The 15,119-nt window shown below is 40.4% G+C and overlaps 1 protein-coding gene across 1 annotated transcript in view; it reads right to left on the reverse strand.

The window, feature by feature from the left end:
• Window positions 1-15,119, reverse strand: part of LOC124789652 (histone acetyltransferase type B catalytic subunit) — a 76,775-nt gene that overhangs the window by 36,736 nt on the left and 24,920 nt on the right. The window contains exons 2-3 of the mRNA XM_047257088.1: window positions 13,973-14,044; window positions 13,802-13,877 (exon numbers count right to left, since the gene is read on the reverse strand). Coding sequence (XP_047113044.1) covers window positions 13,802-13,877; window positions 13,973-14,042 — 146 coding nt within the window. The 5' untranslated portion in view covers window positions 14,043-14,044. The remainder of the gene's footprint in view (window positions 1-13,801; window positions 13,878-13,972; window positions 14,045-15,119) is intronic.

Consider the following 15,119-nt stretch of genomic DNA (forward strand, 5'->3'; position numbering starts at 1 on the left):
GTCGTGACAACAGTCGGTGATAGAGTTCCTCTTCAAGAACGGCAATGACTCTGCCACATTGATTGTCAGGAAGTTGCTCCCTGTTTATGGGGAGGACACAGTTGATCACAGCAGTATCCAGCAGTGGTTGCAGAGGTTTAAAGAAGTCAATTTCTCTCCACTGGACAATCCACGATGTGGTAGACCATCGACGACAGTGAGTGATGTGAATAAGGAGACCATTGAGTAAATCATCCAAAATGGCAAATATGTGACAACACGACAGCTTGCTGAAATGACTCATTTGTCACTGGCTAGTGAGGTATCACTGGTACAATCAGTATAGTACAGAAAAATCTGTGCACGTTTGGTGCATAGATTACTGACAAGACAAATGAAAACGGTGAGGAAGAAAGTGTGCGAGGGTCACATGAAGACCATTACTGAAAAGTGGAAACAGTGTTTTGACAGTGTCATTACCCAGGATGAAACATGGTTGTTTTTGTCTGAACCTGAGAGCAAAACCCAATCCCTCGGAAGAAGAAACCAAGACTTTCACGAACAGCAGGCCGAAAGGTGATGACCTCCTCCTTCTGGAATTAGTGTGGTGTCATTTTCATTGACTTTTTGGAACCTGGCTCCACAATTAACTGGGACCATTACTGTTCGTCACTGAACAAGCTGCGATGTGCCATCAAGACCCACATACCACAGCATCTGGGTCAGCTCATCACTCTACATAATGACAATGCTAAACACCATACAGCCCTTATGGTGCAGGAGAAAATCACGAACATGGGTTGGAAAATTGTTCCTCATCCTCCCTACAGTCCGGACTTGGCTTCGTCTGATTTTTAACTCTTGGGTCGTCTGAATGCCCACCTGTGTAGTAAAACATTTGATAGTGAGAAAGACCTTATTTCCTGTGTCAAGTGATGGTGTAAAAGTCAATCCCTAGAATTTTACCAAAGTGCATTTACATCATGGAAAGAATGTCGGGCCAGATGTGTCACAGCTGATGGAGGCTACATTGAGTAGGCTCAATTGTATAGCTAAATGTTTCAAGTATGTTCACAAAAAATTTCATTCTCCTCTTGCAAAAAATAAAAAAATTAGACGACCATGCAAAACTTTTTGAATGCCCTTTGTACATGCTTCCTTAAGATATGAAACAAATACAACTGATTATAGATGATGCCAGGTACTGCCAGTAATTGCAACATCTTTGCACACATGCTATAGCTTCTGTTAGGGACCAGAGAGAGTAATTACTAACCTTGCCCATACTTGCACAGCCCATCTTCATTTATGACAGACTGCTATGCATACCCCAAAAGCCAGCCAATGCCAAACATAGCAAACTGACTACAGAATTTAGTTTTCAAACTGAGCCTTGTTTTAATAATTATTTAAAGCACTGTCCTAATGCATAAATGCAGTTCCAAAAGTGTAAGCTGAACAATAAATTTTAGTCCACCTATTCTCTGTAAACTAAAACACACAGATCACCCACCGTGTCAAGCGTCAAGCCAATTACACAAAATGATTACAATATTATAGCAACATCATTATAGAAAAAACTTCATTTCAGACACCACATCATGAATAATGACAGTTCAGTACCATGAATCAATAATAACACTTTTAAAGATATTACAACTATTGCGCTGCTGCAGAAGTCTGTAGCATTTTTCCTGAAGTTCATTGAACACAACTGATACACATAACAGAGACTTTACTCATGAATAATAAACTCTCCTTCACTATTTACAACAGTCTGCCAATGCTGGGGTAACTTTATGATTCCATAACTGTAGAAACTGTGTAGTTTTGAGACAAAGAACTTAACGCCAATGTTCGGAGCGCATTTTCAACTGGAAAGGAAGTTCCTTGAAGATTGTTCGATAGAGAGCAGCAGAAAAGGTGAAAACCTGACGATGCAAGATCAGGTGAATAAGTTGGTGTGGAATGATTTCCCAACAGAACTCTTGTATCATTTTTTGTCTAGCAGAATGTGGGTAGGTTTTATTATGGAACAACATTACTACACGCAGTCTTCCCAGTCATCATTCTTGGAATATGTCTGCAAGATGTCTCAGTTGTTGACAAATGTCAGCAGTGCTGATTACATCTTGCGGAAACAATTCTTAGTAAACCACACCATCACTGCTCTACCAGATGCGTATCATTATCTTTTGTGTATGCACGCAGGTTTTTGTATGGGGAGTTGCTGCTTTCTTTGAGCTCAACCATTCCTTTTACTTCCTTATGTTAGCATAAAGATTGGTTGGTAGGTTGGTTTGGGGTATAAAGGGACCAAAACCACAGGGTCATCAGTACCTTTTTCCTGATGCAAGCAAGGCTCAAGGTACAAAGACACCCAACGCCACACCTAAAGAGGAAAAGGATGGAATGAACAAAAAATGGGGAAAACATACACCACAAGGAAAAGTAGAAGGAAGTACTAATACCACAGAGCAGATGGTCTGGGTTGGCTGAACACAATAATAAAAGCGGATGAGCCAGCCACTCAGCAACACATTAAAATGTACGCCCCAAAAAGACAAGGTGAGATGAACACATGTAGGGAAAAGACAACCCCTAAGACAAATAAATGCAAAGAAAGTGCAACGGAGTTAAAATGGAGGAAGGGTGGGAACCTCAGAGAGAACGCTAAATATCCAACCTTAGATGATGCAATAAAAACACCACACACGAATAAAAAGTAAAACTAAACCTGGTGCTGAGGTATTGTTGCCCAACAGCAAAGGTAGAGTGCTGGGTAGGTTAAACATTCGCTGCAGAGCAGCTAAAAGTGTGCAGTCCAGCAAGATGGGACAACAGACATATGTGAGCCACAATGACACCGAGGTGGGTCCTCGCGACAGAGGAGGTAGCCATGTGTTAGCCACGTACGGCCAATGCAAAGCCGGCAGACAACCGGAGTGTCCTTGCGAGAAGACCACATGGAGGTCTTCCACACATTCGTAATCTCCTTAAGATCACGCAGTTTGTTGTGCGTTCTGAGATTATGCCATTCCTTCTCCTAAAGCTGAAAAACCTTATGGCATAATAACGACTGCAGGTCAGTTACAGGGATACCAATAGCCAGAAGAAGTTTCCATGTAGCCTGTTTGGTCAGCCTGTCGGCAAGTTCATTTCCTGGGATTCCAACATAGCCCCTGGGGTCCACACAAACACCATAGAATGACTGGACCATTCCAGGGCACTGATGGATTCCTGGATGGTCGCTACCAAAGGATGACGGGGATAGCACTGGTCAATGGTTTGTAGGCTGCTCAAGGAGTCAGTACAAAGAGAAACGACTCGTCAAGGTATGAGCGGATGCGCTCAAGAGCACGAGAAATGGCCACCAGCTCTGCAGTGAAAACACTGCAGCCATCGGGCAAGGAGTGCTGTTCTATATGTCCTCCATGAACATGCGCGAAGCCAATGTGACCATCAGCCATCAAGCCATCAGCGGAGAGCCGCAGGGTTAACAGAGTCCTTCGGATCATTGAACAGGCGAAGCTTCGGCGTAGGTGTATACCATGGAGCTGTACGTGAATGGACCTCGAGTATAGCTGGTAAAGGCAAGGGCTCCAGAAGAGATCTGACGTGAACCGCAATCTTAAGCCCTGACCTGGGCCTCCAATGAGGGAGATGAACCGCTGTAGATGGGAAAAGGAGACTGTAATTTGGATGCTCAAGACAACTACGAATCTGTGCAACGTAACTGGCGAGCAGTTGTGCACGTCTAACCTTCAATGGAGGGACTCTGGCCTCCACCAGGATGCTGGTCACCACACTCTTCCTAAAAGCTCCTGCTGCCAATGGAACACCACAGTGGTGCACTGGGTTGAGTAAATGCAATGTTGAGGGCACAACCAAACTATAAACCAGACTCCCATAGTCAAGGTGGGAGTGAACAATGGCTCCGTAGAGCTGTAGCAACGTAGAGCAATCTTCACCACAGTTGGCGTTGCTCAGGAAGCCGAAAGCATTGAGGTGCTGCCAGCACTTTCACTTCAGCTGACAAAGGTGAGGCAGCCACATCAATCGGGCGTCTAAAGCCAATCCTAAGAATTGATATGTCTCCACTACTGGGAGTGGATTGTCATTAAGGTAAAGTTCTGGTTCCGAATAAATGGTATAACGCCAACAAAAGCGCATGACACACAACTTCATGGCTGGAAACTGGAAGCCGTGGGCTAGAGACCATGACTGAGCCTTGTGGATGGTTCCCTGTATGGGCCGCTCAGTAACATCAGTACTGGAGGATCAGTACGAAATGCAGAAGTCTTCTGTGTACAGCGAAGGTGAGAACCAAAAAATCAATGGCCGAATATGTGCCATGTGCCACACTGAAATGTGTGGGGGCACCTCTATTTAAGAGGCAGAGGTCGAACTGCAACAGTAAATTTTCGACATCTCTGCCTCTGCCAGCAATCACGGAGCCACCCCATAAGGGGTTAGGAGCCTTAAAATCTCCCAAAAGTAGGTAAAGTTTAGGGACTTGATCAATCAGTGCAGCCAATGCATTCACGGGTACTGCACCATCTGGAGGAAGATATACAATGCAGACAGTTATTTCCTGTGTCATCCTTATCCTGATAGCCATAGCTTCAAGAGGGGTTTTAAGGGGCACAAGTTCACTGCCTACTGAGTTCAAGACAGCCACAAACTCCACCTGACGCACTATTATAGTCGCTATGGTTCCTGTAATATCCATTATACCCACAGAGAGCAGTGTTCTGCATTGCCAGGAACCGGGTTTCCTGGAGGGCAATGCAGAAAGCAAGTGTTGCCGTAGCTCAGCCAGGCGGTGGAAAAAACCGCCTCAATTCCATTGGAGGATGATGTGGTCGTGAGGCTGGGAAGGCATGAAACATTCAATGAGGCACAGTTTATGTCCCAGGGTGACCTGCTGCCATGGATTTCTTTCCTGAGCAGTCTGTATCCATAGTATTTGAGGGTGCGGCGAGATCTAGGTCCTCAGCAGACGCCATAATTTGCACCTTATCCTGAGAAGCAAAGCTTGTAGGTAGCAGTGATGTGGGTGCTACCCAAGTCCCTTGGTCTTGGGGGACTTCTTTTTGGGTTTCTCTCGCAGCACCTTGGGTTTCTCTGACTGGGAGGGCTTGACTGATTCAGTCTCGAGGACTGAGGATGATTAAGCTCTACGCTTCTCCAGTTGAGAAGTGGGGACTGGTGTCCCCGATGGTTGGGGGGGGGGGGGGGGGGCAGTGCTCCCTAGGTAGGTGGTGTGGGAGCAACAAGAACAGAATTGCCCCTCACCATTATGGGGGCAGGTATAGTCTTCCGGCTCAGAGAGCCGACCAGAATTAGAGAAACGGATGGGACTACAACTGTTTGCTCTCCGCAGCTGACACAGATGGGAGGCAGGGCACATGGAGTATTGGGATGTGATGGACATGTGATGCTAAAAGTACAGCAGGAAGACATATGACCGAACTTCCAGCAGTAAAAGCACCGCATAGGGGGAGGAATATACAGCTTTACATCACAGCAGTAGACTATCACCTTGACCTTCTTGGGCAATGTGCCACCCTCAGAGGCCAAGATGAAGGCACCGGTGGCAACCTGATTATCCCTCGGACCCCGATGGATGCACCGGACAAAATGAACTCCTTGTCGCTCTAAGTTGGCACACAGCTCGTTGTCAGACTGCAGAAGAAGGTCCCTGTGGAATATAATACCCTGGATCATATTTAAGCTCTTGTAGGGAGTAATGGTAATGGAAACATCCCCAGCTTGTCACAAGTGAGTAATGCCCATGACTGGGCAGAGGATGCTGTTTTTATCAAGACTGACCCTGACCGCATTTTGGACAAGCCCTCCACCTCCCCGAACTTGCCTTCTAAATGCTCTCCAAAAAACTGTGGCTTCTTCGAAAAAAAGGAGTCCCCATCAGTTCTTGTACATACGAGCTACCGAGTTGAATAAGGTTCGCTGCCATCCTTAGACCAGCGTTCCTCCCATGGTGTGGCCAGGGAGGGGAATGATTTAGGGTCGTACTTCCTTGCATTGTACTGAGACTTGGAATCCTTAGATACTGCTGGTGTTTGATCACCAGCAAGTGATGACGTGGTACGCTTCATTGCCACCCACATCGAACAGGGGTCCTCCCCACGGGTGCCAGCCAGCTGCAGCAATGGTGGAAAAAGCGCCCAGGAAGGTGTCCTCGCCCAAGAGATGAAGAATTAGCAGGACTGCAATGTGACGAAGCGGAAGCAGGCTACAGATCTCAAGACACGACAGACATGGTGCACCATGGAAGGCGCCCTTCCCAATTGGCTCACTCTTCGGATAAAGTTTGAAGAGTGGAGGTCAAACCTTACAGAGGACCATCACATAAAAGCCAAAACGTGTGAGACTCCCTTTAGTCACCTCTTACGACAGACAGGAATACCTCAGGCCTATTCTTATCCCCGGACCCACAGGGGGAGATAGAACATGAGAAGGAGATGTCACTTGTAGTCAGATGAGAGATTACTGATTGGCGACTCCATAGTGTCCTGTGCACTACGACCAGATAATGGGTATACTTGGAAGGATAGACAGCATTGGTCGTATATTTTTGTTTATTATCGCAAAATCGATTTTCGGTCACTTAGTGACCATCTTCAGTGCTAGAAGTTAAAAATTTTTTCACATTACGATCAGAGCGTATAAAACAGAAAATCACAATTACATCTGCATATGAACATAATACTTGTTAGGAACATACCTGTAATATATAACTTAAATTAGTAAGCACTGGTGTCAATAAGCTGACGGCGATCACATAGACTGAGGTCGCTGTTTACATGCACTTGTTCAGCAGACCTCGGTGTGACGGGGCTTGACATGCCCTCTATGTGACATGTGTCACGGAAGACATAGTATTACTGGTTTTGCGAGATATTAACACTAAATAACTCTTGTGTATTTGTGAATCGTGCAGTAATTCAAATTTAAAATGTACGTACAACACATAGCAGACAACGGGGGAAGGAAATATCTAAAATACATTGGCGTATTGTTTTTTAAAAAAACAAACTTATAAAACATGAAACAGATCGATGATAAGTTGTCAGAGTGTAAGACATATAAAAGAGCAAAAGATAATGAAAAAGAATCATAAATGAATAACATGAAATGAGGTGTAACACAGGTTTTTAAAAAAACGTAATACCCACCATCTGGCGTGGGAAGTTAGAAGTACAACGTTCGTGATTTACGTAAAATGTTACGTTAAGACTAAGAAGTTAAATATATAAAAAAATAATAACAGTACGAAACTGCCATTACTTAATAATTACAATGCCGTGAAACACAATGTTCATTACAAAAATGTTTGTAGGTGTGGATAAACAATTTTGTTATATTTAACCAACATGCTGATGTACGTCTCATTTGTCCCTTTGGGCAAGCTAGCAGTGTTATAACAGTGATTATAGTCTTCCGTATAAGCACTGGGTCAGAACCCATACATACATGACATCAAATATACACGTTTGCTTACTGTAAAACATAGCCCCATCATTTGGCGTGGGAGGTTAGAAGTACATCGTTCTTGATTTACGTAAATATTACGTTAAAACTGAGAAGTCAAATATATAAAATAGTAATAGTACGAAAAAGCCACTAAGTAACAATACATATGCCATTAAATAATATTCAAAACAACAAGAAGTTTTGAGGGTGTAGAGTATCAATTTTGTTATCATATTTAACGGCGTGATAATGTACATATCATTCGTCCCATCACTGGTTGTACGCTTCCGCATAAGCACTGGGTCAGAACCCATATGTACATTCACAGGTTGATAAAACAGTAATGAAGTTGCCAAGCAACCGGTTTTGAATATTAATAAACTAATTTGATTTTACATAACTTATAGTAGTAGTGGGATCCATATGAAATACAAGCAGACTTAAGAAGTACCTGTAATTCTAATTGTGTATTTGAAATAAATTTGAAAATATAAGGTGCAAACAGGTAGTATACATCAAACATCGAGAAACCATCATGAGGAAGGACAGGTAATAGTGCCACTTATACCAAAAATATTCATCGTACTTTAGAGAAATTAAACATAGGCTATGCACGATATCCAGCACTTATTCAAACAGCAAAGGAATTGTTAACATACATTAAAAATAATTACATAAAGTGATAACTGGTTCGTATTACTTTGTGTCAATGCCTACGAGATGTCGACTGTAGTAAAATTATGTTCAGTAGGCGTCCGAGAGTTCTGCAAATTACGGAACAAAAAAGTAGCATCTTTTTAAAAGCCGAAATTAGTAATGTTATTAAAACAAACCGAAACATGTGTGTCTATGTGTTGAGATAGTTGGAATAGCGGCCATTGCAAGTGTTCTCGTAGCAACTATGACTGAGGTGTTGTATATAAGGGATAACAAGCAACTGACTACGAATTGCTAATTGTGATAATTGGCCACAAGTTGACTTTTTTCATAGGAAATCGGAGAAGCATTCCCAAAATTGTGTGCTTCTCGATATCGTTTGCTCATTAAGTAGCGCGATATCTGGAGCTTTATTATGACAAAAGATCTCCATCTCTTCCATAAGGTCGAGGAAGCGACCTTTTTTACCCTCGTGCAACAACTTCAATTGCAATGTCAAATCTGGAGTTGTATGACCAGTTGCTACCAGATGGGCTGCGAAATTCGATTTTTCGGCAATATCTTTCCTCTCAAGTGCAATGTGCTCACGGAACCTTGTTTCCAATTTTCGTCCGGTTTGCCCTATGTAACCTGCATTACATGTGGCACACATAAGTTTGTAAACACCTGATTCATGTAAGACGTTGCGTTCATGAATGTTATTCCTTAAAAGCACGCCTAGTCTGTTCGTCGTCGAGAAACCTATATTAATATTCCTCTTCTTGAATACTCTGGCAATTTTATTGCTAATGGGACCATAGAAAGACAAAGTGATAAATTTTTGATTTTTAGTTTCGCTTGTCTCATTCTAACTTAAATTATCTTTACTATATTTTTTGGATACCATCTCATAAATGTTCATGTCGTATTTCAACGGGTAATTATTATTTCTTGCAATTTGTTTAACTATGTTTAACTCTTTCTCATGGTTTTCATTAGATAATCGTAATCGGAACATACGATGAAATGCAAAATGGAAAAACGCTTTTTTGTGTTGGTCAGGGTGTTGTGAACCATAATCTAAGATGATATCTGTGAATGTTGATTTTCTGTAAATGTCAAATGTATGTTTTCCATTTTCCCTTCTAGTCAGTTGCTTGTTATCCCTTATATACAACGCCTCAGTCATAGTTGCTACGAGAACACTTACAATGGCCGCTATTCCAACTATCTCAACACATAGACACACATGTTTCGGTTTGTTTTAATAACATTACTGATTTCGGTTTTTAAAAAAGATGCTCCTTTGTTGTTCTGTAATTTGCAGAACTCACGGACGCCTACTGAACATAATTTTACTACAGTCAACATCTCGTAGGCCTTGACACAAAGTAATACGAACCGGTTATCACTTTACATAATTATTTTTAATGTATGTTAACAATTCCTTTGCTATTTGAATAAGTGCTGGCTATCGTGCATAGCCTATGTTTAATTTCTCTAAAGTATGATGAATATTTTTGGTATAAGTAGCACTATTACCTGTCCTTCCTCATGATGGTTTTTCGATGTTTGATGTATACTACCTGTTCGCACCTTATATTTTCAAATTTATTTCAAATACACAATTAGAATTATAGGTACTTCTTATGTATGCTTGTATTTCATATGGGTCCCACTACTACTATAAGTTATGTAAAATCAAATTAGTTTATTAATATCCAAAACCGGTTGCTTGGCAACTTCATTACTGTTTTATCAACCTGTGAATGTACATATGGGTTCTGACCCAGTGCTTATGCGGAAGCGTACAACCAGTGATGGGACGAATGATATGTACATTATCACGCCGTTAAATATGATAACAAAATTGATACTCTACACCCTCAAAACTTCTTGTTGTTTTGAATATTATTTAATGGCATATGTATTGTTACTTAGTGGCTTTTTCATACTATTACTATTTTATATATTTGATTTCTCAGTTTTAACGTAATATTTACGTAAATCAAGAACGATGTACTTCTAACCTCCCACGCCAAATGATGGGGCTATGTTTTACAGTAAGCAAACGTGTATATTTGATGTCATGTATGTATGGGTTCTGACCCAGTGCTTATACGGAAGACTATAATCACTGTTATAACACTGCTAGCTTGCCCAAAGGGACAAATGAGACGTACATCAGCATGTCAGTTAAATATAACAAAATTGTTTATCCACACCTACAAACATTTTTGTAATGAACATTGTGTTTCACGGCATTGTAATTATTAAGTAATGGCAGTTTCGTACTGTTATTATTTTTTTATATATTTGACTTCTTAGTCTTAACGTAACATTTTACGTAAATCACGAACGTTGTACTTCTAACTTCCCACGCCAGATGGTGGGTATTATGTTTTTTTAAAAACCTGTGTTACACCTCATTTCATGTTATTCATTTATGATTCTTTTTCATTATCTTTTGCTCTTTTATATGTCTTACACTCTGACAACTTATCATCGATCTGTTTCATGTTTTATAAGTTTGTTTTTTTAAAAAACAATACGCCAATGTATTTTAGATATTTCCTTCCCCCGTTGTCTGCTATGTGTTGTACGTACATTTTAAATTTGAATTACTGCACGATTCACAAATACACAAGAGTTATTTAGTGTTAATATCTCGCAAAACCAGTAATACTATGTCTTCCGTGACACATGTCACATAGAGGGCATGTCAAGCCCCGTCACACCGAGGTCTGCTGAACAAGTGCATGTAAACAGCGACCTCAGTCTATGTGATCGCCGTCAGCTTACTGACACCAGTGCTTACTAATTTAAGTTATATATTACAGGTATGTTCCTAACAAGTATTATGTTCATATGCAGATGTAATTGTGATTTTCTGTTTTATACGCTCTGATCGTAATGTGAAAAAATTTTTAACTTCTAGCACTGAAGATGGTCACTAAGTGACCGAAAATCGATTTTGCGATAATAAACAAAAATATACGACCAATGCTGTCTATCCTTCCAAGTATACAGATGAGAGATGTTTGATTATCTGACTGTGGATCCGATCTGGCCCAGGAACTGTGTCGGGGCAATGAGCAAGGACGCTGAGACGCTCCCACTCTGTAAATGGAGTATTATAGGGTTCACTGTGATGTTCGGTGAACAAAAGGTCTTTCTTTTCCATCTGCTGTTTGAGGGTGCGAAATGCTGGGTGATAATTCTCTGACACGGAGCCTCGAGCATATTGCTCGGCAATTAAGTTTGCATCGGTAGATAACACACCATTGATGTTAATGCCAGTAACACCTGTCGAGGTCTGGTACCCACAAACATGTCTCAGTCATCCACACTTGGGAAGGTGACATATGGCACCCAAAGGCGAGACGTACCTCTCCCAACACTCCTGTTATCTGTCTTTTTATAAGTTGGCGACCGTGGGCATGGAGCCATTTTAAAATTAATGGGTGCTCTAGGGAAGGGTGCCACTTATGTCACTGTAAAGCTCGCCGATGCTCTTTAATGGCCTCAGTTATTTCTGGCAACCACCAAGCTACTGACTTTCACCGGGGGGCACCCTAAAGAACAAGGGGTCGTGTTTTCTGCCGCAGAAACAATCGTTCTGGTGACCACCTCAGCTACCACATTGATGGTACCATATGGGGGAGATTAAACAGTGACAGCAGAGGTGAAAGCATCCCAGTCTGCCTTGTTTAAAGCCCGTCTTGGTAGACGTCCAGGGGAATAGTGCTGGGGGAGTGACAGGAAGATAGGAAAGTTGTCACCACCACACAAGTCATCGGGGGCTCTCCAGTGGACAGATGGGAGAAGTCTTTGGGCTGCAGAGGGGTACATCAAAGGCTGAGTAAGTGCCATGGGCCACACTGAACTGTGTGAGGGCCCCAGTATTTAAGAGGCATAGGTTGAGTTGAGACATCTAGCCAATGGCGTTATCCCCAAACACAGAACAAATGCTTCTGGCTGGATCCACTGTCGTGGCCCATCTATTAAACTCAAACAGAAGAATTTGTCTGAAACTCTTCCAATTTCTCCAACTGGCACACCATTTTCTACCACCCACAGCTCTATTCACTATCTCCAGATCACAAAATTACTATATGTAAACACAAATAGCAACAGTGAACCAGAAATAAAAAATGGTAATTGATAAATAAACCCAGAGCAACATGCAAAACAAAAACACTATAAACTTATTCATCAATCCAATACACGGTTATTACTCCCTCAATCATCTCATAGTGATCTTAGAGATACAAGTCTTTTTTTCAGTAATAATACTACCATATGCATTACAATTAGTACATTAATGATTAACTAATAAAACTGAAGCATCATCAACTTAAAAACAAGATTATTAAGTAAAAATTTAAAATTGTTATCTAATATATGAGGGTGTATCTATTATGCTCTAAGATCAGATACACAAAAGCATTTCACTGTCAGATTCAGGTAAGAACAGATTGGGTGGCACCTAAGGGCTAAACTGACAGCCAGAGGTTTCTTCACATGCCCCACTCAAGCCAACATTTAATGATATTGGCTTTCAATCTTGTCGTAACATTCATTCCTCTTCTACAAAGAGTGTTGTATCACCCACTAGAAACCGTGGTAGCTATTTTTCTAGTTCTAGCTGATGTCATGTATGGTTGTGCCGTCATTGGGTATGTGATGGAAACATTGGAGCTGTTCGAACTGTAGATCAACAAAGCTGGTCAATCAGTTTACAGATAGTGAATGTTGAAAGGTGACAGGATAATTAAATGTACCCATCAACGACAAGTCACAGGATTTTTAATGCGGGAACAACAATTCCAGATTGTTGCCATAGTTTGAAGGTTATAAAGAGAAAGACATGGCAAACTTTGACTTGAAACATATATTTAAACGTTCAAACCAAAGCCATATATCAGGATTAGCCACAGCAAAACAAATTTCATGCGGGCCTAATGTGTGGGCCAAGGCACAGCCTGCCTTGGCATTGCTCAGTATTCCTCGCAAATACCCAGCACAGCACAACATTTCATTTAGCATAGCAGTGTGGTATTTTTCGTTTGGCACAACATTCTTCAAGTCATCACAATCACGGTGCCAGCAGTTTACCATTTGCTATTTGTTTGTGGTTTAAAGTTAGTTCACATGTGTAGTTGACGTTTGCACAAAAAGAAGCAGTCTAATGATCATTTGTCACAAACCTTTAAAAATGCACGAGAATAAGAGAAGATTGAGAATTTTTATTATATGTTATACAGTTACATAACTGATGGGTACTGCAAATTTGGTACTTAACATTGCATCACCATGCAGAAGGAATTCAAAGATCACGAACAAGCAAAAAATTACTATCAACAGACGGGATTCATTGTTCTGTACTTCAAGAAGCACTTTGTGCTAAAAATGCAGGGATGATGCAAGTGAGGAAACTGGTGGTATGATTAGTGAATTTTCTGAAGCCATGCCCCTTATTACACCGAGTTGCAACAGCTGAATTGAAACTAAAACAATTATAGATCATTCTCTTTTGCTATCTTAAGGCATTTTGCTTCGAACAGCAATGCAAAGAGACAATGAATGGTTCAAATACAGCAGTGAATGCAGGAAATGTTTCACAATGGAAAACACTGTGGTAGACAATCTCCAACCAAGTGAATAAAAATCTGTTTCCCCTTACTTATCTCCAAACACCTGATGAGTCATCTCTGGTTTCATTGAAGCATCATCATCTTCCAAGTCTTCTGGGCTCCGAACTTAAAAACACAAATGTAACTGTATTACTGACAAGGAACAAGGTTTTATGAACAATAAATTATATTCAGTATAAACCCGTTGTGAAATAACTTACCAAGTTTCAGTTCCAGTGCATCATTACTGCTACAAACGAATGGATTGAGTGGCTTCTCAAAGGAATTCATTTCTGGAAAAAAATATCATTGCTAAAAAATTATTCAACATACATAGCAAATTGCACATGTAATATAACAATCTCAATCTCTAACAACATGTGTTTAAAGGCAAATAATTCACAAAGAATTAGCCTACACACAAAAATAAATGATTGGCGAAAGAGAGAGAGAGAGAGAGAGAGAGAGAGAGAGAGAGAGAGAGAGGTATCCACAACTCTCCTTGTCACAGTATCGAAAACTATGAGGATTAATTCAACACCAGTGCATAAGTCAAGTACAGATTATGCAAAAATAGCAATTTAGATTCAGAAGCTGTAGAAATTCCCTTGCGTGATGAAATATTAGATTCAGAAGCTGTAGAAATTCCCTTGCGTGATGAAATAGAGTTCTAATAAGTTTTCTCTTATGCATTAATTATTCATCATTCGCACCTAATGAATATGATGGTAATGGTAGTAATGATAAGACAAACCTCTTAATGCCCCAATAATAATACTTACAACAATAATCGAGAACATGAATGTTCTTAATTCAATATAAGAAAAAAACTATTATTTGAGGAATTTCTTGTCATGTTACTGCTAATTTATTCATCTTGATGCTGCTGTGACTTTTAAGGATCAGAAATGAAATAGTGTAGCCGCAATTTTCAATACTCTATTATTGTTGATGGAATTCTCACTTCCTCCAAAATTTATATTTTATTTGAATTAACAAAATTGAAAACCACATTGTTGATGCATTCACTTTAACAATGAAGTAAAATTTCAGTTATTGTATTTTTATTATTTGCTAATGGGAAATAAATTAGAATAAGTATACCTCTACTACTCCACCTCTACTCCTGGTTGATCATTATCAGTATTGATACCTCTCTCATGTATGGTTTGATCTAATTAGCTTTCGTTTTTAAAATATTACATTAAGCATACAGCACACATTAGATTCTTTAATTAAACCTTTGATAACATTCAAAGAGGTAATTTTCTTTATTTACCATGTGAAGGTTTGACACACAGAAACAGCAAAGAAATGGTGACGGAAATAAAAAAGTATTTTCAGTTTTACTGAAGTAACTTGTTGAAA

This window comes from Schistocerca piceifrons, chromosome 1, assembly GCF_021461385.2.
Source record: "Schistocerca piceifrons isolate TAMUIC-IGC-003096 chromosome 1, iqSchPice1.1, whole genome shotgun sequence".
NCBI lineage: Eukaryota > Metazoa > Arthropoda > Insecta > Orthoptera > Acrididae > Schistocerca > Schistocerca piceifrons.